General features: G+C 40.0%; 1 protein-coding gene across 1 annotated transcript in view; it reads left to right on the forward strand.

Moving 5' to 3' along the window:
* The window catches only part of MED13 (mediator complex subunit 13), a 51,363-nt gene that overhangs the window by 24,553 nt on the left and 3,731 nt on the right, over window positions 1-23,079 (forward strand). Inside the window, exons 5-29 of the mRNA XM_021416114.1 lie at window positions 585-782; window positions 1,659-1,853; window positions 2,392-2,554; window positions 2,858-2,968; window positions 3,999-4,697; window positions 8,332-8,548; window positions 9,564-9,648; window positions 9,971-10,092; window positions 11,209-11,299; window positions 11,470-11,684; window positions 12,067-12,263; window positions 13,466-14,382; window positions 15,784-15,951; window positions 17,012-17,235; window positions 17,810-17,999; window positions 18,522-18,984; window positions 19,245-19,464; window positions 19,751-19,942; window positions 20,098-20,321; window positions 20,780-20,922; window positions 21,127-21,285; window positions 21,364-21,549; window positions 21,746-21,894; window positions 22,141-22,314; window positions 22,711-22,811. Coding sequence (XP_021271789.1) covers window positions 585-782; window positions 1,659-1,853; window positions 2,392-2,554; window positions 2,858-2,968; window positions 3,999-4,697; window positions 8,332-8,548; window positions 9,564-9,648; window positions 9,971-10,092; window positions 11,209-11,299; window positions 11,470-11,684; window positions 12,067-12,263; window positions 13,466-14,382; window positions 15,784-15,951; window positions 17,012-17,235; window positions 17,810-17,999; window positions 18,522-18,984; window positions 19,245-19,464; window positions 19,751-19,942; window positions 20,098-20,321; window positions 20,780-20,922; window positions 21,127-21,285; window positions 21,364-21,549; window positions 21,746-21,894; window positions 22,141-22,314; window positions 22,711-22,811 — 5,803 coding nt within the window. The remainder of the gene's footprint in view (window positions 1-584; window positions 783-1,658; window positions 1,854-2,391; window positions 2,555-2,857; window positions 2,969-3,998; window positions 4,698-8,331; window positions 8,549-9,563; window positions 9,649-9,970; window positions 10,093-11,208; window positions 11,300-11,469; window positions 11,685-12,066; window positions 12,264-13,465; window positions 14,383-15,783; window positions 15,952-17,011; window positions 17,236-17,809; window positions 18,000-18,521; window positions 18,985-19,244; window positions 19,465-19,750; window positions 19,943-20,097; window positions 20,322-20,779; window positions 20,923-21,126; window positions 21,286-21,363; window positions 21,550-21,745; window positions 21,895-22,140; window positions 22,315-22,710; window positions 22,812-23,079) is intronic.

The following is a 23,079-nucleotide window of genomic DNA, read 5'->3' on the forward strand; positions in this document are numbered from 1 at the left end:
GGGCTGTTTGATCATCCCCTGTGCTAGACACACTTCTGTTGGCTATAGAAATCACTTCTCCTGCATGACCACGCGCTGCCCTTGTTTATTAATGCTCAGTGTCCAAACTTGCTTTCTTTGAATGCAATTTAACAGCAGCTGTGCTTTCCTAACATGGACAAGACTAAACATGAGACAGATTACTTCTATATATGTAGCATTGTTGTAACAGTACCCAGCAGAACAAAAGGATACACCTTAAGGAAACATCTTAACTCTGTCAGAATTTGAGATGGTCTTCCTTATCCCACCTGTGTATTGCAGTCTTTGCTGGCCAAGATCAAAACTTAATTGCTGCTTGTTTAAACAGATTAATTTGTAATTGTTATTGTGGTAACTTGATTCTTACAGTACGTGTACATTTAACAGTGCATACACATTGCCTACAACTTGTGCCATATAGCAAAATGTGATCAGGTTGCATTCTGACTTGCCAGTGGTAAGTTGTTTATTTGGTGTGGCTGAAATAACACTAATGCTGTTTTAATAGGCAAGTGCAAATTTTGGTTAGATACAATCTGATTTATTTCTATTTATCTTTTTAGTTATTCTAAGTCCCTTTGGATTAAATGGCACGCTCACAGGGCAGTCATTCAAGCTTTCTGATTCATCTACAAAAAAGCTTATTGGTGAATGGAAACAATTCTATCCTGTCACTTCGAACTTGAAGGAGGGGTCTGAGGAAAAACAAGAAGATATGGATTGGGAGGATGATTCTTTAGCTGCTGTTGAAGTCCTTGTTGGTACGTCCTCTCATTACCTTTTAGTTACTGAAATTAACAGGTTAGGTTCAAAAATTCTGAACACAAATGTGACCCCATTTCATTCTTTTGCAATTATCTGTCCATCTCACTTTTCTAGTTTTCTAAAATGAATGGCTACTCAAACTGGGTTCTGCAGACCTAGTGGGCGAGGTATTTTAGTTTGTGCCCTTAGAAGCAAGACTGTTGTTTTTATATTATAAACTATAATAAAAAAAAAAAACTGCCAAAACAAACCACTAGACTATCACTGACATCTGAGATGCATCAAAAGCATGTTGTGCTGTTTCAGAATCTGTGCAAATTCAAACAGAACAGACATCCCTTTCAGGGATTTCTTCAAAACTGCAATCCTATAGAACTTAATGTACTCAAGCACTGTATTTATCTGCTGCTGTTCCTAAAATGTAAGCTCCTGGGACACAGTAGTTTGTTTGTCTGCAGTGGGCTATTGACCTTTGATTTGCCAACCAATGTAATCATTTCTCTGTAGTAAGTGCTACAAGCTTGTATCATGGTGATGGCTGGAGACCATTATGTTGATGGGGATAGGAATCTTGTCGGTTTTGTATGATACTTAAAACTATTGTCTTCAGTTTTCTTTATAAATAAAAAAGATAAACTCAAGTAGTTATGTATATGACTGGGTTGTCTCTGGCTATACCTGAAAAGCCTTTTTTATTCACTCACCTAAGTCTTCCATATAAAGTAATGATTACAACGGACTTCTTGTGCAAGGTTTGGTGCTTTAGTGGGTAAACTTAAGAGCAACTGGTAAGGTGATCTTTCTGTCAACTATTTTAAATTTAAGTTGTTGGTGAACAGCTGTAAAAATGGGCGTGCTTTTTTCTTTATTAGCTGGTGTGCGAATGGTGTATCCAGCGTGCTTCGTTCTAGTTCCCCAAACAGACATCCCTGCTCCTAGTACTGTTGGGACGTCTCACTGTTCAACTACTTGCTTGGGTGTCCACCAAGTGCCTGCTTCCACACGAGACCCTGCCATGTCCTCAGTAACTCTGACTCCTCCGACATCCCCCGAGGAAGTTCAAACAGGTACAGTGCAGCTAGCTTCTTGTGGATGTTTCCATGGCTGCTTCTTCAAATCAGGCAGCGCCTGGAAAGGATTCAGATATTCCCTGTACGACTGACTTGTTACCAAAATCAATTTCTTTTTTTAGTTTGTAAGTCTGTTGTGATAAAACACAACTTTTCTATTTTTGTTCTTTGGTTTTGGGCAAAATGAACTTGGAAGTTTTTGTAAGCATGTAGAATGAGGGCTGCTTTTGTACCTGATGCTGTAGTCCAGTACTTTCCTCCTCTGTGTGCATGGTGTGTATCTAAGCATTTTGGAGTAGCTTTACAAGCATCCATGTGTAGCTCAGTCATTGGTAAGTTGATATTTTCAGCCTTTTCAGTCCTTGGACATTTCTTTGTAGTTGAGATTCCGATAGGCTGTGTGCCTATTTGAATCTGAATTGTGTGAGAGCAGTGAATATAGAAATCTGCTTTAAGTCAAAGCAGGTATGGCTTAGCAGTAGTTTCAGACAGCTTTACATTGACTAAAACTCTTTCCTTTGATACTGCTTTTCAGTTGATGCTCAATCTGCCCAGAAATGGGTGAAGTTTTCTTCAGTTTCTGATGGATTTATCTCTGACAGTACTAGCCATCATGGTGGCAAAATACCTAGAAAACTGGCCAATCAGGTGGTGGACAGAGTTTGGCAAGAATGCAATATGAACAGAACACAGAACAAGTATGTACTCCCTTCACGAATTGGAAGGAAATACGGTATTTTGTGTGCATTGTAGAAAGAAGCTCTGGTAAATAGACTGTGACTGCAAGTAGAAGGTGTTTTACTCTTTGTTATGGCATATTTTAAAGGAATTAATTGGTTTCTAACTAGTGGACTGCTTATCTCTAAGTTTAATGTGTTAGTAAATGGTTATTCGTAATTTCTTTGCTGAATCCTGTGTCACAAAACTGTTCTTGAGGCTTGACAGAAGATAAGGAAATAATATGTGCTGATCTCAAATAACTCTCCCATACTGAACCATAGGCGGAAATATTCTGCTACATCAAATGGCTTGTGTGACGAAGAGACAGCTGACAAGGTAGCATCCTGGGATTTTGTTGAAGCCACGCAGAGGACAAATTGCAATTGTTCAAGGTATGGTACTCAACAGACTCACAGATAACTTCAGTAAAGTTTCACTCTTGTAGAATGTTAATCTTTAGGTGACTGAAGTGTTGCAAGGGCTCAAAACATTTCTGATTTAAATTGTTTCAGTTATTACCTTGCAAGTTGAGTATTAGAATATTCAAAATTAATGTCTGGAGGGTGTAGCATGTTGAAAGAAATGCATTTTTCTCCTTTACTGAAATATGTTTTAGCTTTCTGGTTTTAATGTGAGCTGTGTATTTTGTAACTTTCCTAATAGAAGAGCGTCAGAGAATACGCAAGCCCTAAGGAAGTACCTGCAGTTCAGTAGCATAATCCTTCATGTTTAATTGTAGGCCTTGTTATTCTGTATCACTCATTCTGTTAGGTCATCTAGAAAGTTGGTCTCTTGAACTGGAAGCTGAAACATTTAATCTCAAGTGTATTTATACTGGGGAGGGGCTGAAAAAAAAGACAAATTAACTGTATGAATGCAGTTGAGACATGAAACCTTTCTCAGGGGTAGATGGCTCCAAAAGGTATGAAATATTTTATAGCTTTTGTGGGACTGCCAGCTTGACTTCTAACTCCTTGACGCAGGGACTTGCACAACGCTATTGGTTTGTGTGATGCTTGAATCCAAGAAGTCGCTTGCTAATTCTTAGTTTTTGGCTTGATTCAGCAGTGTTGGTGGAAGTTAAAAGCAACGTTTTGCTCATATAAGTATCTATTTCTGTTAATGAAAGACAATATTTTATAATCGCCTTTGAGGATTATGTGCATGTTGAGCTCATAGAACAGCTTTTTCCTTTTTTGTTTTTTTTTTTTTTGTTTTTTTTTTTAAGTTATTGCAGTGATACTCCGGTCATTCAAATTAAGTTATGGTCAGAGGCAGCTTCATTTCAGAATAGTATCTGTTTCAGACTCCTATAATCACCTGTTTAACGACTTAGAAGCCAATTCTTACCTAGTGAAAAAGCCACAATAGGCATATTTGACAGATTAATGTGAAATCTTTTCCCCTATGTTAATTCTGCAGGCACAAAAATCTCAAACCAAGAAATTCAGGTCAACAGGGGCAGGCACCACCTGTGGGCCAGCAACAGCAAGCAGCTCCAAAGCACAAGACAAATGAGAAGCAAGACAAAGGGGATAAGCCACAAAAACGCCCTTTGACTCCTTTTCATCATCGTGTATCTATCAGTGATGATGTTGCCATGGAGGCAGATTCGGCAAGTCAGAGGCTTGTGATGACTGCACCAGACAGTCAAGTGAGATTTTCAAATATCCGAACTAATGATGTAGCAAAGACTCCTCAGATGCATAATGCTGAAATGCATAATGCTGAATTGGCAAATTCACCTCAGCCACCGCCACTTAGTCCTCACCCGTGTGATGTAGTTGATGAAGGGGTGACTAAAGCTCCTTCTACTCCTCAGAGTCAACATTTCTACCAGATGCCAACGCCAGATCCCTTGGTTCCCACAAAAACTATGGAAGACAGACTCGATGGCTTGTCTCAGCCTTTTCCAGCTCAATTTCCTGAAGTTATAGAGCCTACAATGTATATTGGTACTGCAGTGAATTTGGAGGAAGACGAAGCTGATACTACTTGGAAGTATTATAAAGTTCCAAAGAAAAAGGATGTGGAATTCTTACCACCTCAGCTTCCAAATGATAAGTTGAGAGATGATCCAGTAATACCTGCTGGACAGGAGAACATAATATCTGTTACAGAGTAAGTAATACTTAAAGTTACAGTAATAAAGTGAGAAAGTGAGGAAAGTGAAAGGCTGAAGTCAGTAGTTTCTCCTAATAAACAAGCTTGGCACTAAAGTATAATGTTGCTCTCATCAGCTTGAGCAGTGTTGCTGAGTGAGCTGTGCTTTCGGTGCTGTCTGTACATGAGAATGTAATGCTTGTAAAGTGTGGGCATGAAGCACAGTCAAATATGTAGTAAGACTTTCCAGCTTCTCCTTGTTAGAGCTCTGAATATATGATGATAATGGATATAACTTTTGGTAATGAATATTACTCTTCTACTGTAAGATTAATCTGTAGCCAAATTATGCCCGTTTGGGACTGAGTCCCAAACAGTTCTGCTCTTGTCTTTCTTCTTTAATTTTGAAAGCTGGTTTATTTAAATGACTGAGAACAATGAAGAAGCTAATCTGCTTTCCTGGAAGACATTAACTCCAATATGGATGACAACTACTTTCTAATACCAGAAATTTCTCTGGAGTACCTAACATACAAACGGGTGTTCTTGCTGTGACTTGGGTTTGTTGTTTGACAGGCTTAAGGACTTAAGGTTATCATTCAAAGGGAACGAGTGGCCAGTGTGTGCCTGCTCTTACTGGTTTGGGCCTCAGATCATATGGGAAACCCTCATTCACGAAATGAAGCATGTTTAAATGGAGAGTCATGCTAGTTCCTTCTTAGAACCACAGCCTTGAAGCTACAGGGAATGTGTCTGGGATCTTGGAGTTCTTTGTAGTTTTGCTTAAGCTGATATTATGGTGGTTTATTGTCTAAGTGTTGATAAATTGTGAAGCTTAGAGGCAATTGAGGAAAACCAACAATAGAGTTTTTAGTGTTAAAACTTGTATTGATTCCACCAAAGCAGGGGGAGCTGTGTGAGTTTTGTTTTGCTGCAGAATGAATCAGTGTGGTTTTTCTCTCCCAGTTAAAGCAAAAAAAAAAAAAACAAACCCTGAAACCACCACCGACAAAAATTAAAAACAAACAAAAGCCAACCAAAAAACCAGCTTCACAAAACCCCCCAGGCCTCGTGGCTGTCTGTGTCGTCTCCTTTGCTGTCAAACTGCTTAAGAAATCCTTCCTGCCATCCCTCTTACCTCACTTCCTCGGGAGGACGTGCAGCTTGAAGTGGGAATGCTGCAGGATAAGGGTGGTAATGGGATGCAACAGGTGCTGATAGGGCTGTGAATAGCAGCGTAAACTTAACAGGAGGCAGACGTGGGTGCAGAGGTGACAAAATTTGGTTTAGGGGTGTGATCTGTGGCCAAAAAAATTAATGGTGAGCGCGCCGAGAATTGCTTGTGCCAACTCAATTACTGTTGATTATTTTGATCCGGGATTGTGTTTTTGTTCAAGTGAAAGGAGAATCTCGGTGTGACCCATATCAAATTGAGTTCCCCTCCGCCCCGAGGACACGGTGTGCTTAATTTGTGATGGAGTTGAAGCAGCTCCTCACAGGGCTGAAAATTGGTGTGGCTTTTCTGTTTCACTGCTGCCAGTGGCAAGCTACAGAGAGCAGTCGTCTTGAATTTGCTGCATAGGAAAGCTGTGAGAAGAAATGTGTATACTGTAGCTGTTGGTCTGTTGTCACACCCATGTTCCAAGCCGTATCTTCTAACTGCTGATTAAGAGTTTACGTTAGCTAGTTTTTTTCCACAGCTTTTTCGGATGTGTATGTATAGGATTTTAGCATTTTTTTCCCCCCCGAATTAATTCCAGCCAGCCAAAGACATGCTTAACTTCAATATTTTCTTTTTTTTCTGTTGAAGAAATGATCTTTTCTTGCATGGTCTATAGTTTGATTTAACAATTTATTAGATTGTGGGTGTGTATTTTCTCCGTGAGTATTTTACCGTTGATTTCTTTTCCTCTGTGCTTACCAGAAAATACTGGGAGCTGCTGCTCGCTTGTGCTGTGTACTTTTCTTGGTGTTTAATTCCTTGTTCCTAGAAAGCTGTCTTCCATCTCTTCCTTCCGTGGGATTTATAGAAGATGAAATGCTCAGCTCTGAGTGCTACTCCATGTATAAATGCCAGTGGTTCTTGACATGAAGCCACGCTCGTTGTGCCGTTGGCTGGGGGTAGTGGTGGTATTAAAGATTTTATTGGGGCTGTTGCCATGAACAGCATAGATGGATTTGATGTTGTTGGCTGTGAGATGTTTCTTTGGAAAGCTTATTTCTAGGAAGGCTTGACAGAGTAAAACTGTCACTGTGTCCTTTTGCAGACTACTTAAGTTGACAGGGATGTACAAGGCAGTGAGGAAGCTCTTCAGGAATCACTGTGCATCTTTATAGAAAGACTGTCAAGGTCTACGTGTTTTAATAGTTCTGTAGCACTTTTCTTGCTTTCTCATCTCCTAAAGGAGAAATGTAAGCCTTATTCTGATCTCCAGATAGTATCTGGATAGTATCTAGGCAGTTAAAACCAAGCCCTACTAACTGTGAGGGGCGTTAATTTCCTATGGGATAGCATTTCCTTTTGATGGTGGCCTCAAGCAAGGAAAGAATAGATGGGTTGGAACCTGTGTTTGGACTCCAAGTATCTGTAATTTTCATTCTTGTGCCTTTTGATTTCATGTGTGAAATCCCTGTGAATGCTTCTTACTGTATGTTCTGTGTCAGGTTGAGATGAAGAGGGTCTCTGAGCAAGAAGAAATTGTGCAGCTACGTTTGTGTGATGCTGCTGGAATGGCTGTCTTTCTGAAGAAATGCCTTCCTCCCATGATACACTGTGATACGTAAAATAGAAGATAGAGGCATATCTATAGCTAATATTCATAATGTAGCCTTAGATTTGCCAAGTAATTTTTCTAGTTTGTGCAGTATTACATTGGTGAAACCAGTAAATGTTACAGAAACTTAATTTGTATATTTGTCAACTCAATTTTTGGCTCCAAGTACAACAAAAAGAAAAATGCTGGCAATGAGAAATCTGTTTATTAGTAAATTAGATATTGGTGTGTTGTGACCTTCATGTGGTATTTACAGAAGTGATATAAATGACCACTAAATGTAGTGGCATTTGTGTAGTCATTGCTTGGGATTTTTGGATAGCCTGGTGTAGTATACGACAAAACAGTGATGTGCATTGTTTGTTGGTTAGACACAGCCAGGTGCTCTTGGAAGAGTTGGCATGCTGTCTTTCTATGTTGAATTAAATACTCAGGAACTAAATTCTTAGAATATGGAAAACTCAAGTTGAGCCACTTCTTTCTGACCATTTATTTAGATGTGGATGGGGAATGGCAGTAAGTAATTTTCTAACCTGGTGACTTTCTTTCAGTGGCTATGGACTGTTTAATCCATTTGTACTTCATAATAAATGACAGCTATAGCCTGGGATGAATTACTAATCTTTATCTGGGTTGACAATGCTTGAGGAGAGCTGGTCAGAGTGAGTCACCGTGCTGGATCTGACGTGTGTATGGAGGATGAATTACATGACTAATGATTTTGTCTTTTTCCCAAGAACTTTTCTGAAGCTGGAGTGGAAGGGAAGAAAGGGGGAGGGAAAGATAAAGTTGCTTTTGTGAAGGGCTGCGTGACAGCAGAGTTATTTGCACATAAGTGATAAATTATATTTTGTCCTTTTTCTTTTTTGTCTGTGCAGATTAATGGTGCAATGTAGGAAGCCTTTAAAGGTTTCGGATGAACTGGTGCAACAGTATCAGAGTAAAAACCAGTACCTAGCAGCAGTAGTATCAGAAGCTGACCAGGAGCCTGAAATTGATCCTTATGCCTTCGTTGATGGTGATGTGGAGTTCTTATTTCCTGACAGCAAAAAAGATCGACAGAACATCGAGAGGGAAACTGGGAAGAAACACAAGGTGAGTAAGGAAGAGACAATACGAATCAGTGATTGAAAAATTGCCATAGTCACTAAATACAGTTTTAATCCTTCTCTTACCTGTTTAGAAGTATATCTAGAAAAAGGTATTCAAGCAGAAGTAACCAATGGAAGTAAGCAGCATTCACTCAACGACTGGCACACTGGGGGTGCTGTTGCTCTGGAGCTGATGGCTCGTACTAGGGGAACACTGCTGAATCCCAACAGAGATATGCTTATGTAGAAACAGGTGATAGCAGGTGCTTGTGCAAGAGGCAAGACCAAGGCAAAAGCTTTGTTCATGTGTGGAAAGGTTGAGGGTAGGTGAGGTGAACTGGCTGGATGTGGCTCTGGGCAGCCTGGTCTAGTGGTTGGCGACCCTGCACTCAGCAGGGGGGTTGAAACTCGATGATCTTTGAGGTCCTTTTCAAGCCAGGCCATTCTATGAACTCTGAATAGTTGCCTGGAAAGTGGATTGTGCTGCCTGTTTGTATTTTAGCTAATACTGACTAGGCAAGGCTGTATTTAAAGTGGAAGGACCATGTACTGCCCTGCATCTCCAAGAAGGGAGAAAATACAGCTGTGTTGGGAAATAGGTTCGTTTATTAGGACTAATTCTTTATTGTATGCTCTCCTAGTATTCAGAGTTTCATTAACAATTACCAGTATAGATAATTCATAGCATTTGATATAATGTGCTTTTTTTCAATAAGATGTTGTAGCAAGAATCCACAGCTTGCTTTTTAAATTTTAAGTGTTTATCCCCAAGACAAAAGCTATAATTTATGGTCTTATCTTTGCTCTCCCTCTGTGTGTTGATGGCATGTTGCCTGTGTTGCAGACTTCTTTCTCCCTGAGCAAGTGCCACTAACCAGACCCCCAGGCTACACCTTCCTGAGCTAGAAGGCTAATGAGAACCTGATCCTTCTGATATATGCAGGAATTCTCATAGGGAGGTGAAGTGTCCTTCACCCAAACTGATTATAAGCAAACTTTTCTACATTTTTCTTTAATAGGCTGAGGACGGTACATCTGGTGTTACAGTTCTATCCCATGAAGGAGAGGATGCTATGTCTCTGTTTAGTCCTTCTGTCAAGCAAGGTAAAGAGGCTTTTTTCTTTCTTGTAATTATGGTGTATTAATGATCGCTTGAATAGTAAATAGACAGTAGTAGGCTTCAAAGTTTGTACTGTCCCTTCAGAGTTCAGAATCTGCTTGGTAACACATCTTACTTCTTGAACCTTGCAAATAAAAGATGGCTATAAAATCCAATTGTAATGAAGATGCAGGGATCTCACTTATGTTCTCAGAATCACTCAAGTATCTTGCACGTTTTTTTTTGGTTGTCAAAATAGTTTTTGAAATGTGGCTTAATTTTTTTTTATTTATCACCAGTGTTTCTGTAATCTGTGTTTCTTTATAGATGCCCAACGTATTGCTGCTCATGCTCGCACTGCATCAACTAGCCTGATCCATGAAACAGACTTGGTGGTCTCTTACACTGACCTTGACAATCTCTTCAATTCTGATGAGGATGAACTAACAGTAAGTGATGTGCAAAAGTAATGGCAGCTACTAGACAAAAAACTGCAAGGAACGTGTATGTGTTGGGTTTTTAAGAGGTTGCAACATGTGATTGATGCAAGTGTCATGACTCCTCTGTAGCAGGCATACTGTTCTAATTGGCGCATGCAGTCGTTTTTGATACACAAGATGAAAAACTTGTTTGTACCTTTACTATACAGTCATTATATGCCTCTGAGATTCATACCTCTAGTTACAGTTTCACAGATTTGGCAGTGATCCTGATGCTCTTTTCCTGTGGCCTAGGTACTGTTTAACTTGTCAATATGGATGGCACTGAAACATACCAAAAACACTAAGGAAAAGAGGAATTTAAATGTGGACATTCTGCTGAATAAGCTGCTTCATTGCAGTAGTTATTTTCTTAGTGCAGTTTCTCTTGCAGTCTGCAATGCTTCTGAATTCATTATCTTTACTGTTCTGTTTCAGTACTGTTAGTAATCAGTTGTCTTTTTTGAGTTGGACTTTGTTCGGTTAATAAATCTATATTCCCTTACTCAAACAAAATACCCATCAACTTGAATAGGAGCTGTGTGAAGGATCTTAATAGCCATCAAAGGTCATTACTACGTAAAGCGTGTGTATTTGCTTTTCAACATGAAGACTCCTATTTTCTGTAGATTTTAGTACTGTCTAAATATTGTAAAATATCTCTTGTTTTAATTTCGGTGGCATTTCTTCCCTGTACCTCTTGTTCCAGGAATTGTTTCTCTATCTGTTCTATTCCTGTTCATGTGGTAACATCAGTAATGTTAGCATGGCTTTGGGAGTGTGTATGTTCTATCTGAGAGATTGTAGATAGCCCTACTTAGTTTTGTTTTTTAATGTCTGCTAACAGGCTGAGAGTTACTTTATAACTGGGAGTTCATTTTAAAAGCATTGTGGTTTTATGGGAGAGCAATCTGAGTTCCAAATGTGAAGGAAAGACGAGTGTAACCTCAAATACCAGCACTGGGCTTCTGCCTTATTAAGTCCCAGCTTTGTATGTCCACTACATGTGAAATTTCCTGTTAGCAGGAAAAATGAATGTGTTTGTGTCTGAAATAATTTTACTACAAAACTTCTCTTCTTTCCTAGCCTGGATCTAAAAGAACAGTGAATGGTGCTGATGACAAATCCAACTGCAAAGAGGCAAAAGCAGGAAATTTAGATCCGCTGTCATGCATAAGTAAGCTTTATTTTCTTCTCTAATTAGAATACTAGCTTTAAACATTTAATTGCTAATATGCTGTGGGAATTTGGAAGCATATGCTTCCTTTGCCCTGCTGAAATATTAAGACAAAGGAAATAACTCTAAATGTTGTCGTATTCTAAAGCCTGCTTCTAATCTGAAATTAGGCACTGCAGATCTCCATAAAATGTATCCAACTCCACCTTCTTTGGAACAACACATTATGGGATTTTCTCCAATGAACATGAACAGTAAGGAATATGGCAGTATGGACACTACGCTTGGAGGAACAGTACTTGAAGGCAATAGTTCCAGCATGGGAGCTCAGTTCAGAATTGAAGTAGATGAGGGTTTCTGCAGCCCCAAACCTGCCGAAATAAAGGTAGGTAGTGTTGATAGCCCTGATATTTTTCTGATGGTATTGTTCAATCTATTAATAAATCTTGAGTAAGAACTGTGGGAAATTATGTACAACTTGTAATTTTTGTCCTGCATTATAGGTAGGTAACACACATCTAGAAAATTGTCCTGTTTTTCTGTTTTAAACCTCAAGAAAGTGTAATATCAAATTAGCTATCAGTAAATTTAAGTAATGCATATTGCTAATTTTAGTTCGTGGCTTGTTTTGTATTGCTGGATCGTTTCTGAGAGCAAATGATACATATAGATCACAATTTTTATTCAGTCACATTTTTTTAAGAAGCATTTTAATTTCTGCTATCATCTAATTCATGTGCTGATGCTTTACCGTGTATAACTTCCAGGATTATTCTTATGTTTATAAACCTGAGAACTGCCAAGCCTTAGTGGGATGTTCCATGTTTGCACCACTGAAGACGCTTCCCAGCCAGTGTCTCCCTCCCATCAAACTGCCAGAAGAGTGCATTTATCGCCAGAGTTGGACTGTGGGAAAGCTGGATTTGCTTCCTCCAGGACCTGCCATGCCATTCATCAAGGATGGGTATGACTTATCTTTAATCTTTGCACGACTTTGAGTTATTGACACCACAGAAAACGCTCCTTTATTTTATTTTTTCTTGTAAACATGTAACGAGAAAAATTTATAAAGGCACCGTGTTCAGACAACTGACAGGAGATTTAAAAAATCTTTACACTTAAACCTTACTGCGAGACGGTTTCCTCAATAGCTTCTTAACTGTACATTCATCTTATTTGTTGCCTCATTTAAAGGTTTCTTGGGGAAGCTTAATGGTGTAAGTCCAGTGTTTAATAAGTAATGGAAATGGTAACAATCGAGATACATGTGAGCTTGGGAGTTATTTTTGCAGTGGTGTTGTAGGTACTGTAAAGGCTTCACAGGTGATTCTTCTGTTTCTTAAATTACTTTCTTAGATAGCAATCATCTCAGGTAAATTAGGACCAGAAAAGCATTTCCTTTGGTTGAAAGCTATGTCCAGTGTAACTGGTAACACTAGTATTGCAGTAGGCATTTTTGTAATCTCCCTTTGGTAGTGATGGTTTTGCTGGCAGCTCTTGACAAAAATATTTATTCCTCCTTCTCTTCTTCAGTAGTAGCTTCTATAGACAAATTAGGCAATGAAGAGGCTGTGTATTTGTTGATAAAAGTGCATGAATTTCACGTGTAAATTCTGTTGCTGCTTCTGTTGAGGTCCTTCATAAGCAGTATGTTCCCAAGTCTCATCAGTCTTACAGGTCTTTGGAGTTATTCGGCTGCTTAGGGGAAAAAGAAAGTTAAACATTTCCAGGTGATGCTTTCCCCATGGATCTAGCTGAATCTGCTGTTGGTATACCCAGTATGTTTTCTTAGCATTGTGTGTCAACACTACATATAAATAGAACATGGTAGGGAAAAGGTGCCCTTTAGACTCCATATATCCATAGAACTTGCAATTTTTACTGTCTGCACTTGTTTCCTGGAAGCTTTGTGGAAAGAAAAAGACGAGAGAGGAGGAGGGGATGGATTCTTTAACAGCACTGACAATGGGAATTCTGCAAAGTCATTTAGAACAAACGCTCTTGAAGTTCCTTAGGGAATGAAAATCTTTTTGTAGATTGTGAAAGACTACTTCAAAAAAGCAAATGCTAATTAGGAAGGTCCTTGTTTAGCAATTTGAGACTGACTTGACTTCTTGGTTTTGAAATTTATTTAAAGTATTTCTTTCTTCTTGTGGCTCCTATCAGTGACGGAAGCACTATGGATCAAGAGTATGGTCCTGCATACACACCACAAACTCATACTCCATTTGGAATGCCCCCGGGTAGTGCACCGCCCAGTAATGGTGGAGCTGGAATTCTCCCTTCTCCTTCCACCCCTCGTTTCCCAACTCCCAGAACACCAAGGACTCCTCGGACTCCTCGTGGAGCTGGTGGACCGGCAAGTGCACAGGGTTCAGTCAAATATGAGAACTCTGATTTATACTCACCAGCTTCCACGCCGTCGACGTGTAGACCACTTAATTCTGTTGAACCTGCAACTGTGCCTTCCATTCCAGAGGCACACAGTCTGTATGTGAATCTCATCCTCTCAGAGTCTGTAATGAATCTCTTCAAAGACTGTAACTTTGACAGCTGCTGCATATGCGTTTGCAATATGAACATCAAAGGTGCTGATGTTGGAGTTTACATTCCCGATCCAACACAAGAGGCCCAGTATCGGTGTACCTGTGGTTTCAGTGCTGTTATGAATAGGAAGTTTGGCAACAGTTCTGGACTGTTTCTTGAAGATGAATTGGATATTTTAGGACGTAACACAGAGTGTGGCAAAGAAGCAGAAAAACGCTTCGAAGCTCTCAGAGCTACTTCTGTTGAACATGGCAGTGGAGGACTGAAAGAACCGGAGAAACTGCCTGATGAGTTAATACTGTTGCTGCAAGATCAATGCACCAACTTGTTCTCACCGTTTGGAGCAGCAGATCAAGATCCAATTCCCAAAGTTGGTGCAGTTAGCAATCTGGTACGTGTAGAAGAAAGGGATTGTTGCAATGACTGCTACTTAGCCTTGGAACATGGACGCCAGTTCATGGACAATATGTCAGGAGGGAAAGTTGATGAAGCACTTGTGAAAACTACTTGCTTGCACCACTGGTCAAAAAGAAATGGTAAATATTGAAAACAGCTTATTTACTATTTGTCTACCTATGAATATGTATGGATTTGTGTGTTTTCCTTGTTGATTATTGGATACCTAAAAAACAGTTTTCCCACCTGCACACTTACGTGTTTGGAACAGCATTCCATGTTTGAACTGTGTTCAAAACAATGATTCTTTTTAGCTCTCTAGTGGTACCATATACCAACCAGAGCATAGGCCTTGGCTGCCATCAGTTGTCTAATTCTGACAGAGATTGCAAGTTTAATTAAAGACCACGGTAAGTGTCCACAGTGCTTTAACTAGGCTTGTTCTTTTAAAGCAGCTTGTGATGACTGCATCCACAGAGGTTCTGTGGAATGAGTGAACGTAGGGAAGTGTAGGTGGTTCAAATGGGGACTGTGCCATGGAAGGCTACTGTGGTAGAATGAAACGATGCGTGATTCAGTTGGCTTCTGCCCCCTGTAAGAGGGGGTGGTGCTTTAATGATGTGTGTGGTAAACAATGCTTTTTTGTGGCCTTCGCTGTATATTGGATCTACCAAAGGCTCTTGGACTTTTCTTTCCGTGGCTTGTCTACTAATGCCCTGTCTCGCAGAACATCCTTGCCTATATGTATTTGCCTATCTACCTCTCCTCTCAGTAGCAGTTCAAGTAGCAACTCTAGCCAGGTAAACAGTAAAACATGGAACTTAGCGAAGTTGGCTGCAGTTAATAGTCATTGGTGAGGGCAAAGAGGATGAACAGCAAAGTGCAGATGGGTTTCTGTGTACCGATGGGGCACTGAAGTTTAAGTCTCTGGTTCTAGATAAATCAATGTTTTGAGGCACCCAGAAGAAAGAAGACTCGGTATTATGTGACCTTGGTGCTTAGGATGTAAAGATATCAAGATGCTTTTTAAAGGAAGGCTGTGAAACTGTAGTCCTAACCAAGGACGTGAAGTTTGTGTGTTAGATGGCATAGAGGTGGGAAGATGACAAAATGGACTGTGTTTGAAGCTTCTCTTAACTTCTCTGGAGTGAGCACTGGGTGGCACTCTGCCTAAACCTCCTTTGTTGGGAGGGGGAAATTCTGCAGTTTTGAACTTGTTCAGCTTGATGGGGTTGCTTGTTTGTTTTGTTCTGTGACTTACCATTTTTACTTCTTAGTCTAAGATAATGAGGCTTTCAGGGGAAGAAACTGCACAGACAAACAGTTTGTTATTCTTAACCGACTGATCGAAGAAGAGGAAAACTCTTTAGATCTGTGTACTAAACTTCTGTCTTGGCCGTTGGCTGACCCTGCATGAACAGCACGTGCGCTTTAGAAGAAAGCAATCGTCTAAAATCAAGGTGTCTCTGGATCTGTGAAAGTTTGTATTTTACCCTATCGTTGTGGCATGCCTTGACAGCTTTTTTTTTTTGTCCTTTCAGTTGTGGACGTGAGCATGCAGTGTTCCCAGGACATCCTTCGTATGCTGCTCTCGCTCCAGCCCGTTCTTCAAGACGCCATTCAGAAAAAGCGCACGGTCCGGTCGTGGGGCGTGCAAGGCCCTCTCACGTGGCAGCAGTTCCACAAAATGGCTGGCAGAGGCTCTTATGGTAAGCTGCTCTGTAGACTCCTGCCTGTTGGTCTCTGCTTGATCCGGCCACCAAACCTCACTGTCTGGATGCTGCCCAGCCTGTTGGAATTCTGAACAGCGTTTGGACCTTTCTTTATATCAGTGAGAGCCATTGGACTGGGGAGAGTTCTTCTCTTTACGGAAGCAGAAAATATTTTTTAAAGAGTAAATGAATTAAAAGTGCGTACTTAAAATTGACAGTTGCACTGGTTATATACATCCGATGCTTATCCACGTCAGGGACTGAAATTACAAAGATGGGTTTAGTGTTGAGAATAGAGTTGTTACTAAATATTAGCTTTGAAATACTTGATAAAGTGCGCTCTATTGATCAGTAGCTTCAGAGTTACGGTGAAGGCCTGAGGTCACCCAGTGTGCCATGTCTATGACAAACAGTTGGAGTAGCCAACATGTGATGCATGCTTACAGATAGGAAGTCAATTTTGTGCACTCACCTGAAGGTTTAAACTCTGATTTTGTTAGCATATGTGAGATTTTCATTTGCCAACACGGAAAAGAGTGACCTTTCACCAACAGATCTTTTGGAGCTATTCAAATACTTAGATCGCTCTTATTACACCTTTAGGGTACATGTAAACGTGTGTTCTTAACTTTTCCTTCTGTGGTCCTTCACATATCCACTAAGACTATCTACATCCCTTGTCCTCTCTTTTTTTGATCATGAATTCCTTAGGTTCTATGGGGAAGGCTTCCTAGACATGGAAGATCTGTTCCTGATTGTATAGTGGTAAACATAATAAACAACTGTGTAACTTCTTTAAGCCCTGGGAGATTTCAGATGAGAATAATTAGCTGTTTTTTTTCTTTTTTTGTTTGCTTATTTTCAGAGGGTTGGATCGTGCATGCATGCTTTTCATTTGTGTTTGCTAAAAGGAGAACTATTCCATTTATAATCAGTGCTACTTCCTTTTAGATGCTGGCAATGCTAGAGTTTCTTCTTTTCATGTTTTCTAGAAGCAGGTTGTTAATTTTTAAGCTTGCTGCTTAATATATTGGAAAAATCTATCTTGCTTTTCCAGGAACTGATGAGTCCCCGGAACCACTGCCAATCCCAACATTTTTGTTGGGATACGATTACGATTTTCTGGTGCTGTCTCCATTTGCACTGCCGTACTGGGAGAGGCTGATGCTGGAACCTTATGGATCGCAAAGAGATGTTGCTTATGTTGTGGTGTGCCCTGAGAATGAGGCTCTGCTAAATGGAGCAAAAAGCTTCTTTAGGGATCTGACTGCAATATACGAGGTACATTATTTATGGCAGTTAGCAGTGAAATGGGTTTTTGAAAAACTGTTTCTAATACGCACTCATAACTACTTATCAGGCTTGTCTCCCATGATATCAATGCTTGCACAGAATCCTATCTCAGAAAGCTGCTAGAAAGGATTTTGGGAACGGGCACTTGAAAGATAAGGGTTGTTCATGCTGCTCGTGGTTCCTTTTAGTAATGCATGTTTTGAGACTCTGCCTCAGATAAACGCCACTCAGTGGTAAAACTGTGTATTACCACTTCAATTTCAGTGAATTCATTAAGTGCCTGTATTACTTAGATTGTGATGAAGATTAGAGTGGATGATCTATCAATCTTGTTTTCTTGTATTTTAGGAAAACATGAAAATAAACTGTAAAATCATTATACAGCGCTATAAAATCATTATACAGCATTTCATACTGATGTAATTTTCTAGAATTAAAATATTACTTTGGAATGTCGTAACTGAGCCATGAGTCTCCCTCTCTAAATCTCTCTCTCTGCTCCTTTGTTTGATATTTTACAATTATTATTTTTTAATCCTTGCATCTTGTTTTGCCTTTGCAGTCATGCAGACTTGGTCAGCATAGACCTATCTGTAAATTATTGCCTGATGGAATCATGAGAGTTGGACCTACTGCTTCAAAGAAACTTTCTGAGAAGTTGGTCACAGAATGGTTCTCACAGACAGCAAATGCCAACAATGAAGCATTTTCCAAGCTCAAACTGTATGCTCAAGTTTGCAGATATGAACTGGGTATGTATGTCTTTTGTTTTTCTTATTTCGTGGAGTTACCACCTACTCCACCTCAGTAGGAGAGGAGAAATCATTGCATTTACTTATTGAATCTACTGTTTGCAGTTCTCTGATTTTAAACTTGGGGGGGAAAAAAAACAAACAGAAAACCCCTATCTTTAGTTATATCCTAAAATGGCTGCTTATCATCTGTCAGTATTGTTAGGGAATGGCAGTGCTCTTGCTTGATAGAGACTGCTGCTGTCTTTCTCCATTGCTGACTTGGGTTCTGAGGCAGTGATTTCTTGCTCAAATTCAAATGTCTGGAAAACAAAAATTACTTTTGAAATAGATTTCTGGGTGTTTCTGAAAGTGTTATGAGACTATTAGAAATTGAAATGTTAATGCTTGTATTTTTTTGAAAGATAAAGTACATGCTTAAGTTTTATTCACTGTTTTGTTAAAACGGTAGGCTCGCTTAGTTTAAGTTTACTCAAAACTAGTTGCAATATAAAATGCATGGATTTTTTTCCTGTTTTTTAGGTCCTTATCTTGCTTCTCAGCCTTTGGACAACTCGTTACTTGCCCAAACAAATCTGGTCCCTCCCTCTAGCCAGCCAGCCTCTGCTCTGCCCCCAGTGACAGCCAGTACTGGAAATCCCAACACTCCGTCTGCTCCTGCAGCTTCTTCCAGTAGTACTATGACTGCAACGTCAAGCAGTGCCATGTCTTCTGCAGCTACTACAGCTAACTCAACTTTGACTACCACTGCCCCGTCATCCTCTTCTGCTAACATAGGCAGTGGGATACCAACAAACAAGCCTTCTTCATTCCCACCTTTCAGCAGTATGAACAATACCACTTCTGCTTCCCTGCCCTCTCAGGCTGCAACAGTCCAAAATGGGCAAACAGGAGGACAGCAGCAACAGCCAGTGCTGCAAACAGCAGGGATGTCTGGAGATGCTACTACAGCACCTGCACAGCCCCATCCAGAGGTTTCTGAAAGGTAATGGAGCTGCTAAACCTCACTTAAACCATAGAACTGTGTGCTGATGAGCTTCTGTAAGAAAGAAGGCTAAAGAAAAAACAAGTGAAGCTGAGCTGCTGACGAGCTCGCGTACAAAACTGAATTATAAACACAATTTCTTATGCCACAGTTCACTCAAGGGTCTTTAAGATTAATCTTTGATAGTTAGCTCTAATGTAAGTAAAAATAAATCACTCTGAAACAGCATTTTGTAAGCGCTTTCAAAATTTCATTTTCAGCACTATGGATCGTGATAAAGTTGGAGTTCCTACGGATGGAGATTCGCACGCTATCACCTATCCACCTGCGATTGTAGTTTACATAATTGATCCTTTTACGTATGAAAAAAAGGATGAGAACGGTAGCTCGTCTAGTTTGTGGACACTTGGACTTCTGCGCTGCTTTTTAGAGATGGTTCAGGTTCTTCCTCCTAACATCAAGAATATAATTTCTGTGCAGGTGAGCCCGCATCCACAGAAACGTGCCGGACAAAATATCTTTGGTTTTAGCTGTGTTTTGGAGGTGATAATGCCCTTCTTTTGTTCTCCAAGGAAATTTTCAATGAGAATGATTACCTGAAGTCCCACGTAGCTTTAGAAGTGGCAGATCTCAAAGAATTAGAGAATTGTATAGAAGAAGAATTAGAGATTGTATAGTTAAATCCTGAAAGCAGCGTACCCAAATACTATCTCAAAAAAAATGTAATAATGAAACAACTTTGTTTCTCTGTGTTAATCTGTTCTAGATTGTTCCATGTCAGTACCTTCTGCAGCCTGTGAAACACGAAGACCGGCAGATTTATACTCAGCATTTAAAGTCTTTAGCATTTTCAGCATTTACTCAGTGTCGGAGACCTCTTCCATCTTCCACCAACGTGAAAACGTTGACTGGCTTTGGCCCAGGCTTAGCCATGGAAACAGCTCTTAAGAGCCCCGATGTGAGTATTCTTATTTACAGAACCACATTAATCGTATGCAGATGAGAGAAACATCCCTTTTTATTAAATTGTTGGTGTCTTTCATGTGAACTAAGCAGAATTCTTAAGAATAATCACTTCTTGAAACTTCATTTTCTGTTCTGTCATCTTTGTAGAGACCCGAGTGTATTCGGCTGTACACCCCTCCTTTTATATTGGCTCCTGTAAAGGACAAGCAAACAGAGCTAGGAGAAACTTTTGGAGAAGCTGGCCAGAAGTATAATGTACTTTTTGTAGGCTACTGTTTGTCTCATGATCAAAGATGGCTTCTTGCGTCCTGTACAGATCTCTATGGAGAACAATTAGAGACGTGCATAATTAATATTGATGTACCAAACAGGTAAGAACCAAACTCCTTCAGTTTTTAGCATGTGTATAGTCTTCCTTTCAAAGAATTATTTTCATCAAGATGATGTCAGAATATCTCTCATTTTTGTAGACCCACTACATTACAAATTTGAAGCGAGTGGATAATTTCAGTATTATGTGCATGCTGAGTTAAATTTCTAGAAGGAATGTTGTGTGGTTTCATGTGATTTGTGAGTGCTTTTGTTTGTGTGCTGTCCCCTTCTACCCCTTCTTCTGGCTTCCGATGTCAGTGTTAGAAAGTGATGAATGAAAAGCAAACCAACCCCCTTTTTTTTTTTTTTTGATTTAAAGTTCCAGTTAATGCACTACAGTATTAACTGTCTTGTGTCCTGTGAATATTCGGGTTAGTACAAATAAGTTCCAAAGGTGGCAACAGGAGTTCGCTGCAGATGGGTTCTAGTTTTGTTTTCTCTTCTGTTTTAATTCTAGAGCTCGCAGGAAAAAGGGCTCTGCCCGCAGACTTGGTCTTCAGAAACTCTGGGAATGGTGCTTGGGACTCGTGCAGATGAGCTCTTTGCCTTGGAGAGTTGTAATAGGCCGCTTAGGAAGAATAGGACACGGGGAATTAAAAGGTAATGTTTGCATTTTAGGCTCTAGAACTTTGATTTGAGGCTTTCATTTTAAATAGCATAGTGTCAGTCTCTCTTCCTGGAAGAAAACCTAGCTAAAGCATACAAAGTTAACACACGTGAATCTTGTACTATGCTATATGTAGAATAAGTATTCTTCAGCAAGCACTGTTCTTCTAGACAAATGTATGTCCTTTGTACCCTCAGACTGGAGTTGTTTGTTGAGTCGCCGAAATCTTCAGTCCCTCAGTAAGAGGCTGAAAGACATGTGCAGAATGTGTGGGATCTCTGCTGCAGACTCTCCCAGCATTCTCAGTGCTTGTTTGGTAGCAATGGAACCACAGGGGTCCTTCATTATTATGCCAGGTATGTGAGAAGCTGTGTTTTGGTGGGGGAACTAATAGTTTGTTTTGGCAAAACTAAGGAAATGCTTGTCTTCCAAAGATTCTGTATCGACCGGCTCTGTGTTTGGACGCAGCACCACTTTAAATATGCAGACATCTCAGCTGAACACCCCACAGGACACATCGTGCACTCACATACTTGTGTTTCCCACATCTGCTTCTGTGCAAGTAGCATCGTCAACTTACACCACTGAAAACTTGGACCTGGCCTTCAACACAAACAATGGTTAGTAGATTGGAGTTATTCTTGTTTTGAAAACAACCCAACCAAAAACCCAGCATCGCTCCCCCTATAATAAGAATAAGACTATTCTACCTCACCACAGCATTTATATGGAAAATGACTTGATTTCAGTATGTGCTATGCTATGCCATGGGTAGGGAAGCTGCAGAAATCAACTGTTCCTCTTCTTTTTTTCAAGATGGAGCGGATGGAATGGGCATCTTTGACTTGTTAGACACTGGAGATGATCTTGATCCTGATATTATAAATATACTTCCTGCATCCCCTACTGGATCCCCTGTGCATTCTCCAGGGTCCCACTACCCCCATGGAGGTGATATGGGCAAGGTAACTGTTAGAGTAAATATAGAGGAGTGTGTGTGGGTGGTTGGTTGTTTTCCAACATCTGCTCGTTTCCTTCGTGGAATGGAAGGTTCCTATGAAATATTTTGAATTAACTGGATGTTGGATTGTATATAAAATCCGTGTAATGCCTGGATCATTCAAAATGCTTTGTGATTTGAAAGCTGCAGATGATAATTTCTCGTAACTTTACGGTCTCCTGATATTAAACCGCTGCCTGTTGTTTTATAGGGTCAAGGTACAGATCGATTGCTTTCAACAGAATCTCACGATGAAGTAACAAACATACTGCAACAGCCATTGGCCCTTGGTTATTTTGTGTCAACTGCCAAAGCAGGTCCCTTGCCTGACTGGTTTTGGTCAGCGTGTCCTCAAGCACAAAATCAGTGTCCCTTGTTTCTTAAGGTACTGTACCTTCAGCGGGCTGCACTGGCATTTTTTTGGACAGAGGATTTATTATTTACCTTAAGTACCTTTTATATGTACTAGTCTGGCCTTAGGGGACAGCAAGTGAACTTTAGTCTGTGTATTACTAGAAATCTTGTGTCACTGGAACTTGCCTTTTTAATAATCATTTAATATAGCCACAAGTATTTTAAAAACATTTTCCTTGTGTATTACACGGTTAGCATCGTGCTTCTAGGAGAAAGAATTCTGCACTTATGAACTGCATGAGGATAAGCTTTGTTCTAGCTTGTGTGTCAGAGAATAGTAAGTGGCTGCAATATATGGGTCAGCAGAACAAGGGGAAGGAAGTCGTTGTTGAATCAGACACTAACTGCTAACATCTTCCTTCCTTAGGCCTCTTTGCACCTCCACGTGCCTTCAGTGCAATCAGACGAGCTACTCCACAGTAAACACTCCCATCCACTTGATTCTAATCAAACTTCTGATGTGCTCAGGTATTTATGATTGACTGCTTGCAAAAACATTTCTGCATTTCATTTTTAATACTGCTGCAGTGGATCTGGATATCCGTTTTTCTTGCCGTTAGTTTTTTCATTGTGTCACTGATACCCTTAGTACACCACAGAGAAAACAAATGGCTGTGCACTGGATGATGAAAAGATGCCTTTATCACAAGACAGCGTGATTAAACACAAAGATCTCTAAACCCTTCTTTAACTAATTAATGTTGATTACAACTGAAAATATTTGAAAAACATTGAA

Source organism: Numida meleagris, chromosome 18, assembly GCF_002078875.1.
Source record: "Numida meleagris isolate 19003 breed g44 Domestic line chromosome 18, NumMel1.0, whole genome shotgun sequence".
Classification (NCBI taxonomy): Eukaryota; Metazoa; Chordata; class Aves; order Galliformes; family Numididae; genus Numida; species Numida meleagris.